This window comes from Sinohyriopsis cumingii, chromosome 1 (assembly GCF_028554795.1).
Source record: "Sinohyriopsis cumingii isolate HCF-2022 chromosome 1, ASM2855479v2, whole genome shotgun sequence".
NCBI classification, from domain to species: Eukaryota; Metazoa; Mollusca; class Bivalvia; order Unionida; family Unionidae; genus Sinohyriopsis; species Sinohyriopsis cumingii.
Window position 1 is genome coordinate 153,967,571 of NC_142961.1, and position 24,294 is coordinate 153,991,864.

A 24,294-nucleotide genomic window follows, 5' to 3' on the forward strand; every position below is an offset into this window, starting at 1 on the left:
CAATTTGTCAATTATGGTGAGTGAGTGCACGATGAATGTTGAAGTAAAATTCATTTAATTAAACTTACACAAATCAAAGCTGTCCCAAACTGTAAATAAAAATTTAGAGTCTTAAAGTTCAACTTTTTGACATTGCTACACCATCTCTGTATTCAGGGTGACCTGCTGTGATTTGTTCTATCTATTTGATATTCAAAATATTTTCATCAACAAAAAGGTGTATATACAAAATGTATGTTGCTGCTAAAAACACACTAACAAGCATGCATAGCGTTTACCTTCATTTCACCTGTTAGCCTCATTTTGGAATTTTCTACTCTGCGTTTAAGATCCTCTAACTCATGGGCTAGTCTGGTAGCCTGTATTTTGTAGTTATTCTGAAGAACAACCATTAAAAATAACTTATAAAAAATTTGTAATAGAGAACTGAAAAATTGGATTTTGAACATATACCCAAAAAACATGTCATGGCTGAAAATGAGAAACATGCAAAAACAGAAAATAAATAAATTTGATAGTAATGAGTACCAAGTTATTTTGTAATCTTTCCAACCTTGGTGCATATAAATACAAGCACAACCAGTGGCATAGTAGAAAAAACCCATCTTATATGTACATAAATTTGGCTGCATGTATATACAGTGGATGCTCGTTATACTGACCCCTCCCCCTTCCTGACCCCCAATCTCTCCACCCTTCCTGCTGCTGAAAAATGTAGTACATCTTTTGCTTCCTAATGATGAAGCTGACAAGTATTCCAGCTTGCTGCCAAATCTGGCCCAGGTTTTGTTTTTGTCCCTCAGTGACTGTACCCTCTTACCATCTGTTCCCACAACCTCTAGCCAAACCACTGTTGTTTCAGAAATATGCTCTTAAATTCCCAACTTCTAATATAGATGTAAGTTAAAGCAAATCTTTTTAGTAAATTATGTTTCTTCGAGAATCATTACCCAATCACATTAACATTACGAATATGAACCTGCTACTTACCGAATACAGCCCTACTAAAAAAATAAAAATGTGTCTTTCCTGTCTATAACATAGTAATACAGAGCAATAAGTCTTGCCCATTATCTCCCATTTTCACCACTAGGTGCAGCTAGTTTTCAAGCTGAGCAAAATACCAACAAGGATGCTCACATAAAAAAAATGGGGTGGCTGGGAGAGTCTTTAAGTAATGTGAGTGGTAAGTATTCTCAGAGAAACATAATTTTCTAGAAAAATTTGCTTTCTCCTTTGAATACATTCCCCAATCACATTAAGAGAATAAGTAATAGGAGGGAATTCTAACCAGCCTACCAATACCCTGAGTACCTTCTAGGGAAGAGAGATTGTTTTCCCTATGTGAACAATAACCCACTCTCTGACTTAAAAGCAATATTGTGTATGGTCACATGACCCATGACCACATTATCAGGTCATACCGTTAAAGGATGTGTTGATTTAATTGGGTCTGGTGGTCTTCTAGGCCAGAGCCACAGGACCCACCATATTCAGGTTTTGTTTCTGCAGAGCTAAATCCCTGAGATAAAACTTGAGAAGGTTTGACTGTTCTTGCCATCCAAAAGCTTCTCGGTCTCAGATCCAAACACTGCATTCAACCATGAGGCTTACTGAGATCACTCTAATTTCATGAGTGGAAATCCTCATGAGGTGACTGATCATTTGAGATGTAGGAGTACACTGAGTGTACAACTCACTTAATGATAGGGGCTAGGTGGTAATATCCTGTTTTCCTTGCCTTCTGAGAGAGAGAGAGAGCCATTTGCGGTTGCCATGACTTACCTTTCTCATCAATACTTTGAGTAGTGCCAGAAGGCATGGACAGGATCTTGCATGGCTGCTGTTCTCAACTTATCTACAGATTTGATGAAATGTATGATGACTCTCTCATTATCTACTGATTGTAACCAGTTCTTGGTTGTGTCATGAGGATCACTGAACAATCTGATAAGAACTCAGGATAGTCCAGGTTGACTGAAAGACCATGTAGCTCATTCACCCTGTACACTGAAGCTAGATCTATCAGGAAACATGTTTTGTATGACAACAGATTCAGTGAGGTCTGGGCTTATAGCTTGAATTTATCTGAATCAACAGAAGTTAAGACCCAGAACAGACTCAGCTTTGGAAACAGGGTGAATGATTTTGTTCTATTCAAATCAAAATTGGTGAGTAGGTCTGATAGTTCTTTATCATGACTGATATCTCTTCTGCCATGATGCCTGCATGTGCCGAATAGTATGGTGCATTAACCTTTGATGGTACATGGTGCCAACTTTATTTCCTCATAGAGCCAGAGGAAATAGCCAGCTAGTTGAGGGATTCAGGCATTCAAAGGGATGATGGTACTGTCTCTACAATAGTCTCTGAAAACATGCCACTTTCCCTCATAAGCCTTCAGAGTGGAGGGCCTTGCTGCTCTCATGATTCTCTCTACAATCGAAGGTCTCAGAAGGCTGCCCTGACAAGACTGTCCTGACAAGAGCCAGGCATGATGGAGAAGTCAGTCTTGGAGGCTGAGGGGTGGAACATGTGCAACCAAGACTCAGATTGATTGTAATCATCCTGGATAGGTCAAGTAGATCATTGACCCAGGAATTGTCGCAAATGAGAGGGGCTATCATTATTAACTTGCAATTCTAACCACTTATTTTCTGTATTATTAGTTTTGGTACTAAGACGGGGGAGGGGGGGGGCTTAAGCACAGGCCCATATTACCTCCCAACTAACTGACAGTAGATCCATGTGTGAACCAGTGAGACAAGAGTGTAGCTTGTGGCTCCATTTTGTTGCAAAAAGGTTGATGCTCAAATGTCTCCAAAGCATACAAATCTAAAGAAAAATTAATGGAAGGTGAAGGTTGGATTTTTCGAAATCCAAAAGAAAACCAAGATGATTCAAAAGGAATAAGAGATTGTTTCTGCCCTTGAGAAGAACAAAGCTTACCATATGCTCTTGGAGGAGACTGTCCATATATGATACCATTACTGTAAAGGAAGTCAGCCAGAATTGGGTAACGATGGAATCCATAATTTTGGTAAAGGGGTTGATCTTAAGACCGAATGTAAAATTGTGATAATAGTACATTTTGTCATAAAACCAAACTGAAGAAACTTTTGCAACGGCACATGACTAGGGACATGGCCATAGGTATCGGTGAGATCAAGACTGATGGCATACTTGTCCCATTGGATAGAATCCTATCATACTTGTCCCATTGGATAGGATCCTATCACACTCATCCATCATACTTGTCCTATATATCTCACATCTCCATCTTAAAACCTCAGTGGAAGAATGAATTTTCTGAGTGACTCTGATCTATGAGCGACTTCAACTTGCCATTGGAGTTTTTGATAAAAAACAGCTGTGAAAACCCCAGAGATTGTGGCTTTTGCACAGCTCCCACTATCTGTTTGTTGAAGAATGACTGTATCCTCTACTGAAGAATATTGTCCTTCCCTTAACCTGAAGGCACATGCATTAGAAGGGCAAAGGAAGAAAGAGAGGGTTGGATAAAAAAAATCCAAAGTCCCTTTGAAATGACTTGGATCACCCATTCATTTTGCAGAAATAGGTTTACCCAATATGAATGGAATTGCAGAAGTTTGGCATCTCTCAGTAAACTGTCTGCAGGCGGTGGGAGTGGTAAGTCAGTGGCAGGAGAAAGAAGGCTTGGAATTGGAGAAACTTGGTTTCTTACCTCTCCCTTAAGTGAAGCTCCTAGACTGGTTTGAATGTTCTATGCTCCTAGACTGGTTTGAATGTTCTATGCTGACATAAGGTTGAGATCTAAGAACTTGCAATGTAAAAGATTATCCCTCCACTGTGGCAGAGACAGGTTTTAAATGAGGATGTGGGTGGGGTGACAAATTAGAGTGGTAGTTCTTGAGCTGTCTGCCCCCAAACTTCTTCAATTTTTCCCCCCAAACCAAACAAAGTAATTTGTAAAGCAGGACTGTTCCAACAGATCAGGTCAATGCACTCACTGTTGAATGAGCTGCTCTGTCTATGACTGAGTAATTCACTCTATGATTGAGTAATTTGCTCTGTCTATGACTGAGTAATTTGCTCTGTCTATGATTAATTTGCTCTGTTTATGATTGAGTAATTTGCTCTGTCTATGATTAAGTAATTTGCTCTGTCTATGATTGAGTAATTTGCTCTGTCTATGATATAGTCATTTGCTCTGTCTATGACTGAGTAATTTGTTCGTTCTATGATTGAGTAATTTGCTCTGTCTATGATTGAGTAATTTGCTCTGTCTATGATTAAGTAATTTGCTCTATCTATGATTGAGTAATTTGTCTATGATTGAGTATTTATTATACTTTGTTGTCAAATAGGTGATCAAAATCATGTATCACAACATTCATCAATGACTGCATGATGTAGATAAAGTTCAAGAAAGTGACAAAAATATTGGAAATTTTTTTAAAAATTATGCATACAACCTGTACAGGAATGATTAATGCACAATATAAATCCAAATTCCTGGATGGATGGTTAAAATTCACATCAATATTCACATGGACTTGTGAGAAGGTTTTTATAATATGTTGACTGTACCATAGTGAGGTTTAATAAATAGTGGTAGCTAGGGGAGGTAATGTAACAAGCTATTTCCCTTTGTCTATGTGTTTAGTAGGGCTGGATTAGGGAGGTTCCAGGTTTATATTCCTAATGCTAATGTTAATTTGGAACATATTCAAAGGAGAAATATGAATGACTTAACAACATTTTTTTGCCCATAATTTGTCCTTCGCAAGAAATGTTTGCTAAAATCATTTTAACATTAATCTTATGAAAAGTTCAATTCAAGCTATAATTAAGTTTAGAAGAAAATAAAAAACAGAGTTCATTTTTTGCAGAATAGCAGTTAAATAACAAGCAATGTTTTGCCCCTTTCTTCACAGAAATGTGCAGAACTTGAATATGATGAAGTATCTATTGCTACCACAAAATATGATATAAAATGAAACAGTCTGTAAAATGCATAAAACTTAATACATGCTCCTTGGATAGCAAAACTGTTTTTCTTTCTTTTCTACCTTTGCACATATTTACCAAGTTTGATTCACAATGTACGGTATGAAATCGAAAGTAAGCCTTATTTCTAAATTGTAAGACATATTAGTTTTTAGGGTCACATGAAGTTTCAGTCTTGTCAATTTCAACTTTAAAGTACTGGCATGACTTGGAACAAGTTTTCGGTGAGATGTACCAAGATAAAAATTTGAGTACAGGATCAAACTCTGAGAGCTGAACTACGAGCACAAGATATGATAACCAAATAATCATGGTTCTACTACCACTATATGCTTCTGTACACAAGAACCAATTTCAGTACATTTTCAAATCCAAAATATTTCCATAAAATAAATACACTCTGATTGTTTCATGTCACATTATATCAAACACAAACTATAAATAATTCATGTTTGATTGATAATTATTTAGTCATCCAGACTGTAACAGTTCTCTTCAAGTTAACACATCCATATTGTGTTGTCCAAAAATGAAACATAATATTTACAAGTATCAGAATAAAAACATACCGTGTTGATTGTTTTAAACATGAAAAATATCTAGTTTGATTCATATCATAAACAATTTGAGCAAGACAAGAAATATATAAAGTCTATTTCTATGTTCTACATTTATCCAGAAATGAGATACAAAAGCAGTATTAAAAAATTGTAACAGAATTTTCAGCTTCATATAAAAATGGACGCTAAGACATATCAAAGAAAAATTATTGTATATGATGGAGCTCAAGGTGTATTAAATGTAAGCATTAAAAGAAGTATGTCATAAAATAAAGTGTAAACTGAATTTTTCTAACAATGGTCTAATAGAATGGATCATTATATTACATTTTTTCTTCATAAGCCAGTTCAGTTTAGATTATTTTTTATTTGTACTGTCCCAACAGTTTGATCTTCCTGGGAGTCAGACCCTAAAATGTATAATTTATTCATCCTAACATTATCGGTTTCAAGATAACCGGCTACATTCACAAAATCTTTCATCTGTGATTGGATGATTTATTACACTTTAGTGACTGGTAACTGTTAAAGAGAGGAAAAGGGAGATAACCTCATGGGATAGATGCAGAGGGATTCGCAGACCTTCATACACACACACGCACACTGATTGGCAGACCTTCACATACACACAAACACACTGGTCAGCAGTCTCGTCTCTTTGATCTGATAATTATTCATCTGATCATTATTCAGATTTTAAATATTGGTAAGAATTATGATTTATGGTGGATCTTTCCAAACTTAATTCATTTATTCCATAGTTGCATTATATTCCCTTTTTATGGTTTTATTTTTTTTTTAAATCAGATAAATGCGACGAGACTGCATCTGTATATTAGTTATGCAAATAAAATTTGTTCATAGAACCCACTGCTAACAACTTTGCTTTAAAGAGAATCAAAGTACAGTGGTCTACCTATTGTTGCCCATTTAGGTATAATGCCATTTTTCAGCACATTATATGCTATACAAGGTGTTCAGTATAACTGCTGGAGGAAAAACCTGGGAAAATCATTGACCCATGGGAAGATACTGGCAAGCTTTCTCACATACCTACACTGGCTGAGCCTTAGACTTGAACCCACGTGGACAGAGGTGAGATGGCAGCGATCAGTAAAGGCATGTGCTTTGGACCACTCGGCCATCCAGTTACCTCAGTCAACCTTTTGTAAACAACTCATGCCTTGCAAGGTATGCTGACATGAGGGAGTTATATGTTACCAGCCCACCCCACCCTCTTAAATGAAGCAATGCTTGTTATGGGGGAACATTTCATCCCAGAAAGCTCATCCCTGTTAGAGGTGGGCCACTGTATCATAAAAAAATAATATAAAAACCCAATAAAAACAATAAAATTTCAGGTGCTGGATTAGTGTACAGTCTCTATAAATTAACCAAAAGAAAACAGAGCATCAACCATAATGAAAATAGATGTATTTGGAAAGATGCAGGAAAGAAAACATATATTTTTCAAGAATCAAAACCTTTACGTAAAGTCAATGGTCATACTATTGTATTAAGATACAACATTTAAAGACACATTAAATCTCGTCAATTCATATTAGACAAGTTAATGCATTTTACTAACATACTGGTGCATAAATGATGAAACATGGGATTCATTCGAAAAAAACAGCTTTCAACTTTTTTGTAGATCTGTTTTCCAAATTGATAAGATTTATAAAAATAAAACATCTTCTGTTTATTTTACCTGTGTTTTGGTACATTTAAGACAAATACATTTATCATTACAGTCAATCGAGTGAGTCAACAAAGAATGTAATACTATCATTAACACAATATTATTTAATATATGTGTATTATATAAAGCCTATGTCTTTTGCTCCCTTCCACTGAAATCATGAACTGATTGCTGTGTAAAAATTTATATACCTCCTTGACAGAATTTGTGCGAGTTATACCAAACAGTTTAGTTACTACATTGAGTAGGACATACAATTTTAAACTTCAAATGTCTGGTAATGGCAGTTGATGACCAGTAAAAGAACACCTCATCTAATGAGTTAACAAAAAGGTTGGGTTTCAATACAGTAAATGTGTTAACAGTAAAGATGTAGAAACAAAATATCCAAGAAAAGAAAACTTTGAAAAAAATAAGATCATCAACAGTGAGTTCGAAAGGCCAATCAGCCAAGAATTCTGTTTTGTTTTTCTATAATTAATTTTAAAAAATCAATTGCAAAAAGTAAAAACAGAATTCTTGGTTGGCCTTTCCAACACAATGTCCATTATCTTGATTACTTCTAGTTAGTAAACATCATTTGTCTTAGTTTCTTTCTCAATCATCTGATGTCATAATATTAAGACTGTCATCATGTTCAGGGAAAAAAACTTTAATATTTATTATTCTTTTCTCCAGCATTGTGGTAAACACTTTGCATTATTAAACAATATACAACATTTAGACACACAGTACTAAAACCTTGTACACAGATGACCATTGACTTTATAAAAAATGCTTTTTCAAGGTCTGGAAGACATCCTGCCTTAATAGTAACTTACAGGTGAAGTTCCAAGTGATGTCAACTATATAAATAGAAAGTACAAATAATCAAGTATTATATAAACCTATTGGAAATGAACAAATAAATATTATTGAACTGTAACAAGGAACTTAAAAACAATTAGTAAATCATTTAATTATACTGCATCTATCCATAATTTCATGATGACATCATCACTGACATTCAACCAATCAAAATTCACCCTGACTCATTTGAGTCAGTCTCTGACTTGGTTTTTATCCGTTTTGGTCTTAAGCTGGGATAACAAAACAAAATCCTTCTAGCTGCGAATTTTGCTTTAAACTAAGTAGTTTTTACTAACAACATGCTGAAAATGTGTCTCCAAGATTTTCCATGATTAATTGTGAGAAATTCAGTGATAAGAAAATTTGAGAATTTTAAGGCCATCTGAAGGCCTGAGTAAAGCAAATGATTTTACTTTCCGAAAGCTTTTTGTAACCCCAATGTTACCTGTATTTAAAAATTATGGATATATCCAATTACTGATATACCCAATTACTGATATACTCAATCACTGAAATTTAACTTCAGATAAGCCTCATATTGATTATGTATCAAAATTACTTATAAACCCAATTACTGATAAACCCAGTTACTGATATACCCAATTACTGATATACTCAATCACTGAAATTTAACTTCAGATATGCCTCATGTTGATTATGTGTCAAAATTACTGATATATCCAATTACTGATATACCCAATTACTAATATACCCAATTAATGAAAACTTTTGATAAGCCTCATGTTGCCCTTATGTTAAAATTATGCAAATACAGTGCAACCCCGCTATAACGTGCCCTGCTAAAACGCGAATTCATATATAACGCAGTTGTGGCATGGCTCTCGAAATTTCGTATATTCATTCGCACATGAAAAAATATTTTTTGTTCAAAATACACGAAATAGTGAATAAAAAAAATTGAGTATCTTTATGGGGAAGAGATCGCATATGAATTCAAATTTAATATGAATGTGGCGTGGTTCCTGAAATTTTAAATACATGTATGTGTATATTTCTCATACTGGGAAAAATTATATTTTTTAAGTACGAGAAGTAGTGTGTAAAACATTTATTATCATTTTAGGGAAGAGTTCGCGTATAAATTTTAATATAATAAGATTTTGGCATAGCTTCTAAAATTCAACAATATCACCAGGTTCTTGAAGTGTTATGCCAAAATAAACATTATCGGGCATGTTACCAGTAAATAATGTCCGCTTTATTAGCTGGAAATTGAAATGGTATGCAATTGTACATGCGTTCAGCTTTAAAATTTTTTTTTATAAAAGTGACTCGTGACCATTGCAGGCCTAATGCACTTAGTTCTCGGGTTTTACATGTGTATGGGGTTTACTTATGAACTCGGTATTGATTTCCTATTTTTTTAATAAAAATATTTTATCGTTATGGTAACACAAGTTCACAAACGCAAGTCGTTCTCTGCACTTTGTGCAAAAAAGAAAATATTATCATTTTGGGGAAGAGATCATGTACCAATTCAAGTATAATATGATATAAAATATGATCGTGGCGTTTTTCCTGAAATTTTAAATACATGTATGTGTATTTTTCTTGTACCCAGAAAAATACTTTTGAAAAGTACGAGAAATAGTGTGTAAAACATTTATTATCATTTTATGGAAGAGTTCAAGTATGAATTTGAATATAATATGATCGTGGCTTGGCTTCTGAAATTTAACAATTTCACCAGATTCTTGAAGTGTTATGCTAAAATAAACATTATCGGAAATGTTACTTGTTACTGATCCATGAGTAAAGCCAGTAAGTCGTCTAGTGATTGTCTTCAATTAATTCTGCATACCATCGAGTTCAAACAATAGCCGACATGTGTTCCTTTAACTGCATGCACAAACAAGCAGCAGCCAATGCGGTGGTTGATAAAAGATTCTCAAAATTTAATAAACATAAAAAAATGAAAGCCACCAACATGTTTCCTGGGCTTGGCGGTGTTATTAGAAGCAATCAGTTGACCAGTAAATAATGTCTGCTTTATTAGCTGGAAATTGAAAGGGTATGAAATTGTACATGCGTTCATCTTGACATTTTTTTTTTTAAGTGACTCGTGATCAGTTGCACACCTACTGTACTTTAGTTTTCGGGTTTTACATGGGTATGGTGCTTGTTTATGAACTCGTTATTAATATCCTTTTTTTTAATAAAAATATTTTGCTGTTATGGAAAAGCAAGTTCACAAATGCAAATCGTTCTTTGCACTTTGCACCATGATTAGTATAGTAGTTTTCACACGTTTCTTTCGATATTCACAAAATCTGAAGTAAAAGTTGCACGCTGAAAGCGTGTGTTGATTTGTAATTATTCTTGTTGTACTCGTTCAACCAAATAAGCGTACAAGCATTAATTATTGGAAATTTGCATTGGATAAGTGTACACGGAAATGCATATGAGAAAATTTTAGCAGTATGAAATTTGTACAAACACTGTTCATAGACTCTGGAACGTAATGAACCATACACGTGCTTCGTCTTTCTTAACCTAATTTTGCTGTTAATTTTTCCCAGTGAATTCAGACACATAATGATGTGTGACAAAATTAGTGAATAGTTTAAATATGTATGCAATTTTTGCGATGGAATTACTAATTATATTGATTAATTTCAAGCCCCGACGGTATGCTATAAGACGGCAAGTAAATGGTGTTGATACTCTGTTCATGCTATATATTAGATATTGAATTCAGATACAATGTTCAGAGAAAAAAATATTGAATATTGTAAACCTGTGTGCAATTTTTCAATGGAATTACATGCATTATAGATGAACTGACTGCAATGACGGCACGATAGTAAATGGTGTTGATACCCTATTCATCATATATATTAGACATGAATACACATATATGTGCCAATGAGTTGTTCTCTCAAAAAAGTAAAATACTGTAAAACCCCGCATTAGCGCAACCCCGATATTAACGCGATCCAATTTTGTGGACCCCAATTATCGCGATATAGCGGGGTTCCACTGTAATAGTAACCAATTACTGAAAACTTCAGTTAAACCTGATTTTGCATGTATGTTAAAATTATGTTAAAATTATGGAAATACCCAATTACTGAGAACTTAAATTAAACCTGATTTTGCATGTATGTTAAAATTATGGAATACCCAATTACTGAAATCTTTAGTTAAACCTGATTTTGCATGTATGTTAAAATTATGGAAATACCCAATTAATGAAACCTTTAATTAAACTGATTTTGCATGTATGTTAAAATTATGGATATTCCCAATTATTGAAATTTCTTATTAAGCCTCATGACGCATGTATGTTGAAATTATGGATATACCCAATAACGAACAGCATAGGCCTAGGTATGTCACTGTATAATGTGCTTGGAGCTTGGGGTCAAAGATAGTCTTGAAACTATTTATAGCGAGAGACCAATATAATAACCATAACTAACATTAAAACCAGTGATGAAAAAGGAACTAAATTTCACCTCAGATTCAATGTCAATTTGACTGTAAATTGCATAAGGTTGTTATTTTATAACTGTTTAATATTTTTACTTTTAAAGTCAATACTATTACAAAACAACATTTACTTTCTACCAGTATGCTCAATGCAAAAATATTTTGGCATATAAACATTAATACTGTACTACATGCAAACTGCATCTCTTCTTGAAAAATTCCTAAACAAGTTAAAGTCATGCAAGACAATTAGATTAATAAGTATGTGTTGAAAGGAAGATGGTTTTAACTAATTGGGTATAAGATTTATGTTATTATCAAACTGAACTGTTTTTCTTGGACTCTTACGACCACTAATACCTTGATTTACTGAGCTTCTAGTACTAGAATAGGTGGAGCTGTAATCTGAATCATAAAACAAGTTAGCCTCTCCTTGGTTATATTTGTTACTTTTGATGTTAATCAATTCTACAGAATACTGTACCCTGCCAGAAGGGTAATAAGGAGTTACTTCCCCATACTGCCCAAGTCTGGGAATATTTGTCTTCCCTGGCTGGGCTGAACTGAAAGAAGGCATCTCATTTGTTTGATGTGTAAAAGATGGACTATGTCTAGGTGAAAAAGCTTGACTATGCAGTGGAGATTTTGCCAAACTAGGGGAATTATCTCCCCAGCTTCTCTGATCATAATGTGGTGACTGTACTGGCAATAATCCAGGTGAACCTCTGTTGCTAAGGTTATGAGAACTGTTTACAGGAGAACCAACCTTTGGGGATGGCTTAATTTCCTGCAGCTTTGTGGCTTTCTCTTTTGGACCTTCTAGAGTGGATATCAATTTTTTGTGAATAATGTCCAATTCATGCCGAAGTTTGTTACACTGTTCATCTAGTGGAATTGTCTTCTTTTTCTCATCAAAGTATCTCTTCTTCCACAGATCCCTTGCTGCAATGATAAGTGTAAGAACAGAACTTAGATTGTATTCAGTGATAATCATAAAATATTGTTCAATTTTTGCAGACCGATGAACTACAATAAAATCTTATACTGTAACAATACACTACTGGCCTGTGCATGTGAACATATACCCATCAATCACTTGGTACAGCAGCTGGCTGGAGGAAGTTATTAATTACAACTACTACAATTACAACTACCATGGAACCTTGACTCTCTGACTTCACTGGTGGACAGAAAAATGGTTTGGTTAACTGGGTATTTCAGATAAATGGAATACTGTGGCACAGTCATCTACAGAAGCTTTGGGGAACAAGTCTGAATAGAGATGAAGTGGAAGGCAAGAAGAATAAAGTTTATACTGTAGTTGGCCAGAATAACCCAGCAATCAGTCTGCAAGTTCATCTACTAGGATTTGTATTAGTACATGTATAAATAACTACATATTGGTATGAATTAGTACAGCTCATTTACTGACGTGTGTACATGTACATTTACGACCACTACACCGCTAAAGCTTAATGACAAGAATACAGTTGAACCTACTGACTGGAATACAGTTGAACCTACTGAATGGAATACAGATGAACCTACAGACTGGAATACAGATGAACCTACTGAATGGAATACAGATGAACCTACTGACTGGAATACAGATGAACCTACTGACTGGAATACAGATGAACCTACTGACTGGAATACAGTTGAACCTACTGACTGGAATACAGATGAACCTACTGACTGGAATACAGATGAACCTACTGACTGGAATACAGTTGAACCTACTGACTGGAATACAGTTGAACCTACTGACTGGAATACAAATGAACCTACTGACTGGAATACAGATGAACCTACTGACTGGAATACAGTTGAACCTACTGACTGGAATACAGTTGAACCTACAGAATACAGATGATTTGACTAGTTTACAGCTAGCTACTGGCAAAATATACTGTTAAACCTACTACTGCCTGTAGCATTTAACTGCCAGTAGTGGTAAACCTACTGCCGTGTATACAGTGGAACCCACTATAGGGTATAGGTAGGACTATGTCTTCCAAACAGTGTACAGTTGAAACTTCGGACAACTACTGACTGCAACACAAAGCTTTGTACCTAATGAACAGTGTATAATCAACTTGGTGTCCACTGACTGACCATAAAACATATCCATCACTGGCCATAAAATATGTCCAGTGACTGGCCATAAAATGTGTCCACTGACTGGCCATAAAATGTGTCCAGCAACTGGCCATAAAGTGTGTCCACTCACTGACTATAAAACGAGTCCACTGACTGGGCATAAAACATGTCCAGTGACTGGTCATAAAATGTGTCCACTGACTTGCCATAAAATGTGTCCACTGACTGGCTATAAAATGTGACCACTGACTGGCCATAAAATGTGTCCACTGACTGGCCATAAAATGTGTCCACTGACTGGCCATAGAATGTCTCCACTGACTGGTCATAAAACATGTCCACTGACTGGCCATAAAATATGTCCACTGACTGGCCATAACACATGTCCACTGACTGGCCACAGAATGTCTCCACTGACTGGTCATAAAACATGTCCACTGACTGGCCATAAAATATGTCCACTGACTGGCTACAAAATGTATCCACTGACTGGCCATAAAACATGTCCACTGACTGGCCATAAAACATGTCCACTGACTGACCATAAAATGTGTCCAGTGACTGGCCATAAAACATGTCCACTGACTGGCCATAAAACATGTCCACTGACTGACCATAAAATGTGTCCAGTGACTGGCCATAAAACATGTCCAGTGACTGGCCATAAAACATGTCCAGTGACTGGCCATACAATTCCCTTTTCTTCATAATGTTACTTAAGTTATACTTGACCAAGTCTTGTATAATACTTTCCAAGTTTTAAGTTACTGTTGAAATTTTCAACCAATACTGCAGTAGTTTAAAATTAAAGCACTTTTGAGAAATTAGCAAGTAGGTGTTGCCCAGTAGATTAAACAGCATATGGTCAAGATGCAATTGGCTGCTTGTATTAGAGAGGCTGTGTAATTCTTTCATGCTAATATGAGTTTCACAAACAGTACAAACCTTGGCAAACACACCAGTGTATCCCATAGACTGAGAGTCAAAAATACCCTTTGTGTCAGAACTAGGGGTCATAGACTGAGAGTCAAAAATACCCTTTGTGTCAGAACTAGGGGTCATAGACTGAGAGTCAAAAATACCCTTTGTGTCAGAACTAGGGGTCAGAAAGATTAATAAAAAATCTTGGTTTTTAATTTAAATATTTGTGGGTTTCTGATGCACAAATGAGGGTAAAGGGATTAACAGTCTGTCAGCATGATGCACATTTTAAAGTGGGAGTCATATACTCTTTTCTTTGCTATCAACATTTTTAAATGCATCTATCACAACTAGAAATGATGATAAAAAAGAACAAAATTATTGAACTTACACCTTAAAACTGAATGATGTGCATGCCAGAGTTTGTTAGTTTCTTAAACTCAAATTAGAGTTAACATTTTCTGTTTACTGTGTAATGTTCACACAAGTACAATTATTGACAAAGTGTACAGTTAAATTAACTGACTGATTTACAGACAATAACGGACTAAGTGTACAGATGAATCTACTGAACAGAATGCTGCAAATCTTTGACCAGTATACACACTTTAATACTCTCAATAATTTATTTCACACAAAAGCCAAAGGTTGTTGTTTTGGGTTTAACACAATTTTTCAGTGCAAGAAGGCTGTATAAGGTGACCAGGATAATTAGAACTACCAACCCATGGGAAGGATCTGGAAACTTTCTCACATACCCACAAAATGATACCCACATGGGCAGAGCTCAAGACTCGAACCCACATGGACAGAGGTGAGATGGCAGTGATCTGTAAAGGTGATTGCTTTAGACAACTCAGCCACCTGGGGCCCTAAAGGCCATGGGCAAGTTGCTTTTGAAGAATCACTTGCTCCATGTAAAATCTTCTTAGGGGCCCCAGGTGGCCAAGTTGGTGGTTCTTAATAGGGTTTTGCTGGGTTTTTCCTCTGCCTGCTATACTGTCCACCATGTATAGCCTATAATGCACTGAAAAATGGTGTTAGACCCAAAACAAAAACAACATAAAGAGTTGTAGGTTGTATGAATACAAAAATCAGATGACTGACAAGGAAAATATATCTCTAAGAAAGATTGGACCTGTGAAATATTTAGTCAGGCCCAGAGAATAATATTAAAACTTTAATGTCCAGGTATTTCATTGACTGTTGAATGTTGTTGAGTGTTATTTTCAAGATCTATCATGTTATATGGCTCCTTCTATGCACATCTAGCCGGATGTTCATCTGCCATTGACTCACATTAGAAAGAGAGAAACATGATCCAAATGAACTGACCATATTTGTTGTCGTAAGTGACACAGCTCAGAATAACAGTGATATGATTGACAAATTTAATCAGCCACCAGTATACAAATTGGTTAATATTCAGTCCACCTGTATAGAGGATGGTTAATATTCAGCCCACCAGTATGCAGGTTGGTTAACATTCAGTCCACCTGTATACAGATTGGTTAATATTCAGTCCACCAGTATACAAACTGGTTAATATTCAGCCCACCAGTATACAGTTTGATTAACATTCAGCCAACCAGTATACAGTTCGGTTAATATTCAGCCCACCAGTATACAGTTTGGTTAATATTTTGGCCATAATCGTTGTCAGAGATATTGCCAGTGTTTATAAATGGAAGTGTACCAAAGACAGATATTGTTCATTGCTACCAAAACTTGCTGACATTTTCTACCTAATATCAACAACATAATTCCCACCTATGACCTCCTTAATTTGCCTTTTCTTTCTCTCATACTAATTTGCCACCTATTTGGGGATATACTGCATAACTTTCTCCATGCAATGTACTCTTACTATTAGAGACTGAATGCCTGAAGAGACTTCTGTCTCTCTTTTTGTATCAGTAACTTTAATTGAATCCAAGATAGACAATGTTGTCACAAACAGATAAGTAAAACATACATCACTGTTACATATCAGTAGTTGTAATGATTGAAATATATGCATACATCGTGAAGCTACATTCAAATAGCTGGTTAATTTTTTCATTAAAGTAATTAAATTCATTTAATCTGATACACGGATAGGTAAATTAATCATATTTACTGACACATATTGTAATTATTTCTACCTACTGAACCTCGACCCCCTACTGAAGTGGCCCTATTCAAATGATATTTTAAAATAGAAGAAACCTCTTTACTACAAAGCATTACCAGGACATATCAATTATGTATTTTTTCTTATCTGTTTTATCTTTTTCATAATATAACAATCAGCGGTAGAAAAATCATTGCCTGGTAGTACAGGACAACATATATTGAAAGCTGGGCAGCTAAATCACTCAAAGTATGTCCTTGAGCAAGGCCTGAAAGCAAGGTTTTTGACCCTGAGTACAATGTTCTACCAGCAAGAACCTTGTAAGCCCTAACTGCAAGAACCTTGTAAGCCCTAACCACAAGAACCTTGTAAGCCCTAACACCATGAACCTTGTAAGCCCTAACACCAAGAACCTTGTAAGCCCTAACACCAAGAACCTTGTAAGCCCTAACACCAAGAACCTTGTAAGCCCTAACACCAAGAACCTTGTAAGCCCTAATACCAAGAACCTTGTAAGCCCTAACACCAAGAACCTTGTAAGCCCTAACACCAAGAACCTTGTAAGCCCTAACACCAAGAACCTTGTAAGCCCTAACTGCAAGAACTTTGTAAGCCCTAACACCAAGAACCTTGTAAGCCCTAACTCCAAGAACCTTTTTTTTCAGAACCATCAAGAATCTGATTTTCAGGTTAAGAACCCACACCACCTCTGTGGCAGTAGTAGACAAGAAAGAAAATGGCTGAAAATGCCGAGTGTTGATCTACCATACTTTTGGTTCTAAAATCAGCTCAAGGGCAAGCTATCAATAAAGCCAGCTCCCTTTTTCAAATGATGCATGGAAAAAAAAATATTTTGGTACAAAAAGTGCTTTTAAACAATGTAAGGGCAGTTATTTGTTTAGCCAACAGAAGTCTTATCTTTTGCTGCACCTACCACAACATTTTATTACACAATTACAACTTTTTTAATCATAAAAATGGTCCTCTTTTTTGTCCAGTTTAAAAACCGATCCAACAATTATAGTAAAGAAAGTATTCTATTTCTTTCTATTGATCTCCTATGGCATGAAATCGCTAAAGCTTGCAAAAAAGTTACAAAGATTCTATTCAACTGTTACATACCACACTGAGAATGCCCATGCATCAGTCATCAGACTTGACAGGTAAATTAACCAGCTTGATGTGATGCCATGTACAGGTTCATACCAGCTGATAGGGGTTCAATAGATATCAGATTTATATTGAATATTGAACTGATACATGGAGAAGAGCTTAAATCCATCCCTTTTAGTGGCAAAGGAAGAATTCATTTCAGTACAGGTAATCTGATCCCTTTTAGGTATAATAGTTATCTTGATAAGTACCTAATTTATTACCAGTTACATCAGAATCAGATGACATTTTTTTACATACAGGTTTAGAAAAGAAGATAAATTTTAGCCTGACCATTTTTTATTCAACAAGAGCACTCCTTTTTTTATAAATCTCAAAGCACTTCCTTTTGGGCAAAATACATGTCCATTATACATTTTAAAAAGTCAAAATGGAACCCTGTATACAGATTATTTAATATTGTCTTAGGAGTTTCAACGAAAAAATAAATCATCTTGACTTTCACAGTGTAGTGTATTTACTCATCCTACATCTGAGTTTGAAATGTTTACCATTTCTAATGTAAATTCTTAATACTGGCATCATTCACTGCCACCCTTATCATAGTCTTGTTATCTGTTACTGGCATCATGCATTTCCACCATTGTCACAGTCTTGTTATTTGTTACTGGCATCATTCATTCCCACCTCTGTCATAGTCTTTTTATCTGTTACTGGCATCATTCACTGCCACCCTTGTCACAGTCTTGTTTCTGTTACTGTGATCATTTATTGCCACTCTTGTCACAGTCTTGTTATCTGTTATTGGCATCATTCATTGTCACCCTTGTCATAGTCTTTTTATCTGTTACTGGCATGATTGCCACCCTTGTCACAGTCTTGTTATCTGTCACTGGCATCATTCATTGCCATCCAGTGTCACAGTCTTTTTATCTGTTACTGGCATCACTGCCACCTTTGCCACAGTCTTGTTAACTATTACTGCACATGGTACAACAAACCTGCATTTTCCACGGAAGCAACAACACACAAATCAAAGCAATATTTTAACAAACTAAATGACAACCACTAGCAACTATTGATGAATGCAGAGTTGACTAACTGTATGACAACCACTAGTAATCACTGATGAATGCCTAGTTGACTAACTGTATGACAACCACTAGTAATCATCGATGAATGCCTAGTTGTCTAACTGTATGACAACCACTAGTAATCATCGATGAATGCCTAGTTGACTAACTGTATGACAACCATTAGTAATCATCGATGAATGCAGAGTTGACTAACTGTATGACAACCACTAGTAATCATCGATGAATACCTAGCTGACTAACTGTATGACACTCACTAGTAATCATCGATGAATGCCTAGCTGACTAAATGTAAGACAACCACTAGTAAACATCAATGAATGCCTAGCTGACTAACTGTATGACAACCACTAGTAATCATCAATGAATGCCTAGCTGACTAACTGTATGACAACCACTAGTAATCATCAATGAATGCCTAGTTGACTAACTGTATGACAACCACTAGTAAACATTAATGAATGCCTAGCTGACTAACTGGATGACAACCACTAGTAATCATCGATGAATGCCTAGCTGTAGCCAAACAAACATGTACTCAAAATAATATCAGATCTAACTGCATTCAACACAGACCCTGATCTACCATCACTCAATACATGGGTAGACTGGGGTCTATACTATCTTTTATAATTTTACTGATTACTCCTAACAAACTGCACGTACCAGATCAGTCAGTGCATTATGTGACAACTGATATGGGTCTATGCAGTTTATTTGGATCTGACTTATACATGACTATATATGGTAGTGCCTTATCCCCACACTGGAAGCACATAAACACAGTGTGTTCTTATCTGACTGATGTATAATGGAAACAATTTATAAAACTAACTAAAAAATTAAAACTGCTCCTTAAATAAACAAGCTCATCCAATTTTATTAACGGAAAGGATTTATCACAATTTATGAGTCACTTGAAATGAAACTAGTGCTTTTCAACTGAACAGACTTGTACCATGCTTTAACGAACAGTTTTGTCCCATGCTTTGATGAACAGACTTGTCCCATGCTTTGTGTATGTGTGTGTGTGATTTGGATTTTTAATGTAGCTTTAAACAATTTCAGTCACATCACTATGATGTCTGCAGTGTGACAGTTTATAGAGTTGTCAAGCACTGGGGCATCATGCTGCAGACATGTAGCATGATGTCCCACCCATCCACATTATCCTGACACCAGGCTGACCAGTCCTAACACTAACCTCTTAATAAGTGAGATCTTCATGCCAAGGATTGTTGGTATGAGTGAGATCTTCATGACAAGGATTGTGGGTACAAGTGAGATCTTCATGACAAGGACTGTGGGTATGAGTGATATCTTCATGACAAGGACTGTGGGTATGAGTGAGATCTTCATGACAAGGACTGTGGGTATGAGAGATTTTCATGACAAGGATTGTGGGTATGAGTGAGATCTTCATGACAAGGATTGTGGGTATGAGTGAGATCTTCATGACAAGGACTGTGGGTATGAGAGATTTTCATGACAAGGATTGTGAGTATGAGTGAGATTTTCATGACAAGGATTGTGGGTAATGTACAGTATATGGCTTTCACTAGAAACTGCTACTGTGATGTACAGTATATGGCTGACACTAGAAACTGCCACTGTAATGTACAGTATATGACTGACACTAGAAACTGCCACTGTAATGTACAGTATATGGCTGACACTAGAAACTGCCACTGTAATGTACAGTATATGGCTGACACTAGAAACTGCCACTGTAATGTACAGTATATGCTGACACTAGAATCTGCCACTGTAATGTACAGTACATGGCTGACGCTAGAAAATACCACTTAAAAAATCAGTTTTAACCAGATATTGTATACTGCCAAAGAACCTTTTGAATCTATCAGAGACTGGGATACCAAAACAGTCTTTTATACTCTATTTTCTATCCACTTCATTCAGAGGCATAGCTGGGGGGGGCAGGGGGGTACATACGTCCCCGGGCGCCAAGGTACAGGGGCGCCAAAATGAGGCTTACAACGTTACATCATAATAAGTAAACAAGGGTAATATTCAAAAATGTGATTAAACGGGGAGGGGGCTGGGGCGCTAATTTTATAGTTCGTCCCCGGGCGCAAAATATCATAGCTACACCTCTGACTTCATTTTAACATTCCCATTAGCATCAGTATTTGCACCCGCAATATAAGAAATATAAGTACCTTTGTATCTTTGTACTTTAAATATGCTAAGATGACAATTTGGAAATCAGTATTTACAACCACCTACTGTCTAGGAACAATCATCTCCATTGAACTGGAAATGCTCATTAATTCATGCTGAATGGCTTCCCTTGGTACATCAAGTACTTTTCTTGTCAACTTCAAAAATCGTCTAATTACTGTATACTACCATTCCACTTAAAATAGGATTGTTTTTCACTAATCCTCAGGATTACCAATATTCTTCTTCTTACTGATCCTGCTTAAATTTTCACTAATCCACAACATTACCATTGTTATCATTCATACTAATCCTACCTAAAATTTTAATCCTGGGATTACCAATATTAACATTCTTACTAATCCTGCTAAATTTCACTAATCCTGATAAAAGTTCCACTCATGATTCCATATTTTTCTGCATTTTCGGTGCAGAAAGTTCACAACATCGAACCTTTTATGAACCAAATTTCAGCTATTTATTTTCACTGGATTTCTGGTGCTCTCTCACTCATTGGATTTGATCATATTTACATTGCTCTTTATTGTCATCATCTAATTTCTGATCTTTAGGCAATTGTTGTGTACCTTGCAAGAATTTGTACATCTTTCCCATTGTCACTTCACAGTGCAGTGAATGTATATCAATAATGAAATAAAATCAAACCTGTTATTTGGTATATTTCTGCACTATTCTTTAATCTTGGCAACACATTCCATTCCAATCTGCCACGTTTTGGCACAAGTTGGATATCATGAATCATCAGTACTGAAATTAGTGCTTTGGGCCAGGGTGCCAGGCTTGTTCAGTTTGTACACTCTTTTGATAATTGGCACCATTATTTACTTGATGCATGGAAGAAAACATGGCTATGTCCTGCATTAGGCTTTCCTTTTATCTGGTCAAGTGCAGAGTCTGTACAGATACTTAATTAACACAATAAACATTTAACCATGAAAGGGGAATGCCATTTTATGTTAATTTGATAATCTGACCCAAGACAATTTGTTAAAAGTTTCAATCAGTGGAAAGTTTTATTGATCAAATGGTTTTTATATCAGCCTGATTTTTAGAGATCCCTCTGCAAATTTACTGATCTCAGATTAATGGCTTTGTTGTACATATATATGTACATGTATATTATTAATTGCAAATTAGCATATTACTGGTTATTTTGCCAACTTAAAGTTCATAAGTTAATATGACAATGATATTTAAAAATATTTAGCAAAATAAAACCTTCTCAAATAAAAATAAATATCCATACAAGATAAAATGAAAACAAGTTTTAAAAAATATAAGATAAAATATAAAGTTAAAAACTGGTAGAAGCCTTAAGCACACACACACACACACACACACACACACACACACACATATATATATATATATATATATATATATATATATATATATATATATATATATATAAACATATAAACTCTTGTACATGATTTTGTCTAAGTTTTACAAAGTTTTATTCATGTCTGTAAATTGTAGTGATTATCTATATTTTGGAGTCATTCTTATTTCTTGTGTTCCTGTTGTAACAAAAAGTCTGTAGACATGTTTTATGTTGTACTTTATTATTTGAAAGGAAACAAATTTTTGGACTGCTTAATGGAAATAGGAAGGGCTCATTTGAATTATACTATTATTCTGAACTATTGTGAATTATTCAAGGGTGTTTTGGACATCACTGTTTTGAAAATGTCAATATTCTTGCAGACCAGTACATTTCTGGTTACTTTATGACCATAAAGTCATAACAGAAATTGAGGGCTTGTCCAGGATAAGAATTTCAGAAATATTTCAGAGAAATTTAAATTGATTTTAAAATGTAAATTCAATTTAGTTCATGCATTTCTTTATCCCTGGTCTTTTGATTTTCCATAGTGAAACCAACAAAACTTTTACAATGTCATCTAGGGTGAAGAGTTTTGTTTCCAATCCGACCTGGGAAGGGTTTGAGAGTTTAAGGAAAGATGAGCTGCTGAAGTTTTCCAACATAAAATCATCTTGGTTAAAACAGGAACAAAAAAGTATTTGGTATTTGGTGCAAAAGGAAATTTTTGAAAACAATGCTTTAGGATTAAATAGTAAGTCTCTTGTTCTGAACTGAAATTAAGGGAATTAAAATTTAAAAAATGGACAAAAACAGATTTAAGAAAACTTGAGCTGTAAATGCAAAAGGAGGAAACAGACAAATTCAAAAAGAAAAAGAAATGAAAATGCAAATGCAGAAAGAAGAGTGAGAGAGAGACAAAGTCAGAAGAAGAAAGAGAGATGCAGATGAAATTACAAATGCAAACAGAAGAAAGAGATAGGAAAAGAGAATGGGAAGAGAAAATGCAAATGCAGTTACAAAAAGAAGAGAGATGCAAATGAAATTAAAAATTCAAACAGAAGAAAGAGAGATGGAAAGGCAATTGAAATTTAAAGAACTGTTACTGGAAAGAAAACAGCAATCACTTCGGGATAGTTACAAAAAATATTAAATCTGTACCTCCTTTAAAAAAAATGATGTAGAACAATAGTTTTCTCATTTGAAAAAATAGCTCCGAATATAAAATTGGCAAGAGATCACTGGACTTTGTTATTACAGAGTGTACTTATTGGCAAAGCGAACGAAGTTTATACTTCACTGTCAGTGGAAGCAACTGCTGATTATGATTTGGTCAAGGAATGTATCTTGAAGGGTTATGAGTTGGTACCTGAGGCATATCAACAGAGGTTTAGGAATTGCTAAAAAGAAAATAGCCAAACCCATTTTAAGTTTCCTAGGGAAAAAGAAAAGCTATTTGACATGTGGTGTATATCTAAAGAGATTGATAAAGAGTATGACAAACATAGAAAACTCATATTAATTGAAGAGTTTGAGAGCTGCATCCATAGTGACATTAAGACTTACTTTGATGAACACCAGGTAGACACTTTAGAAAATGATGCTCATACGGCTGACGACTATTTTTTTCCTCTCATACGACTGACAACTATTCCTTGACTCAAAAAGTTTCATTTGTCAATAAGTTTTCCTCTCAGCAAATGGTTAGTAAGAAACCACCGTACGTCAAGCAAGTACTTACAAATTTCAATCTGGTACAACTAATAAGAATCAAATGTATGATAAGACCGATCAGAAATCCTTATCTATTCCTACATGCATTTATTGCAAGAAAATATGGCATTTTATTTCAGATTACTTTAAGTTTAAAA

General features: G+C 35.3%; 1 protein-coding gene across 12 annotated transcripts in view; it reads right to left on the bottom strand.

Annotated features, from left to right (window-relative positions):
- The window catches only part of LOC149808188 (spermatogenesis-associated protein 1-like), a 212,314-nt gene that overhangs the window by 9,581 nt on the left and 178,439 nt on the right, over positions 1–24,294 (bottom strand). For 11 of the 12 annotated variants that reach the window (XM_089974458.1, XM_089974444.1, XM_089974434.1 and 8 more), the window contains 3 exons: positions 12,323–12,498; positions 8,076–8,099; positions 279–377 (listed from right to left, as the gene is read on the bottom strand). In XM_089974458.1, the coding sequence (XP_089830584.1) occupies positions 279–377; positions 8,076–8,099; positions 12,323–12,498 (299 nt within the window). The remainder of the gene's footprint in view (positions 1–278; positions 378–8,075; positions 8,100–12,322; positions 12,499–24,294) is intronic. The other variant, XM_089974420.1, reaches the window with a different exon arrangement.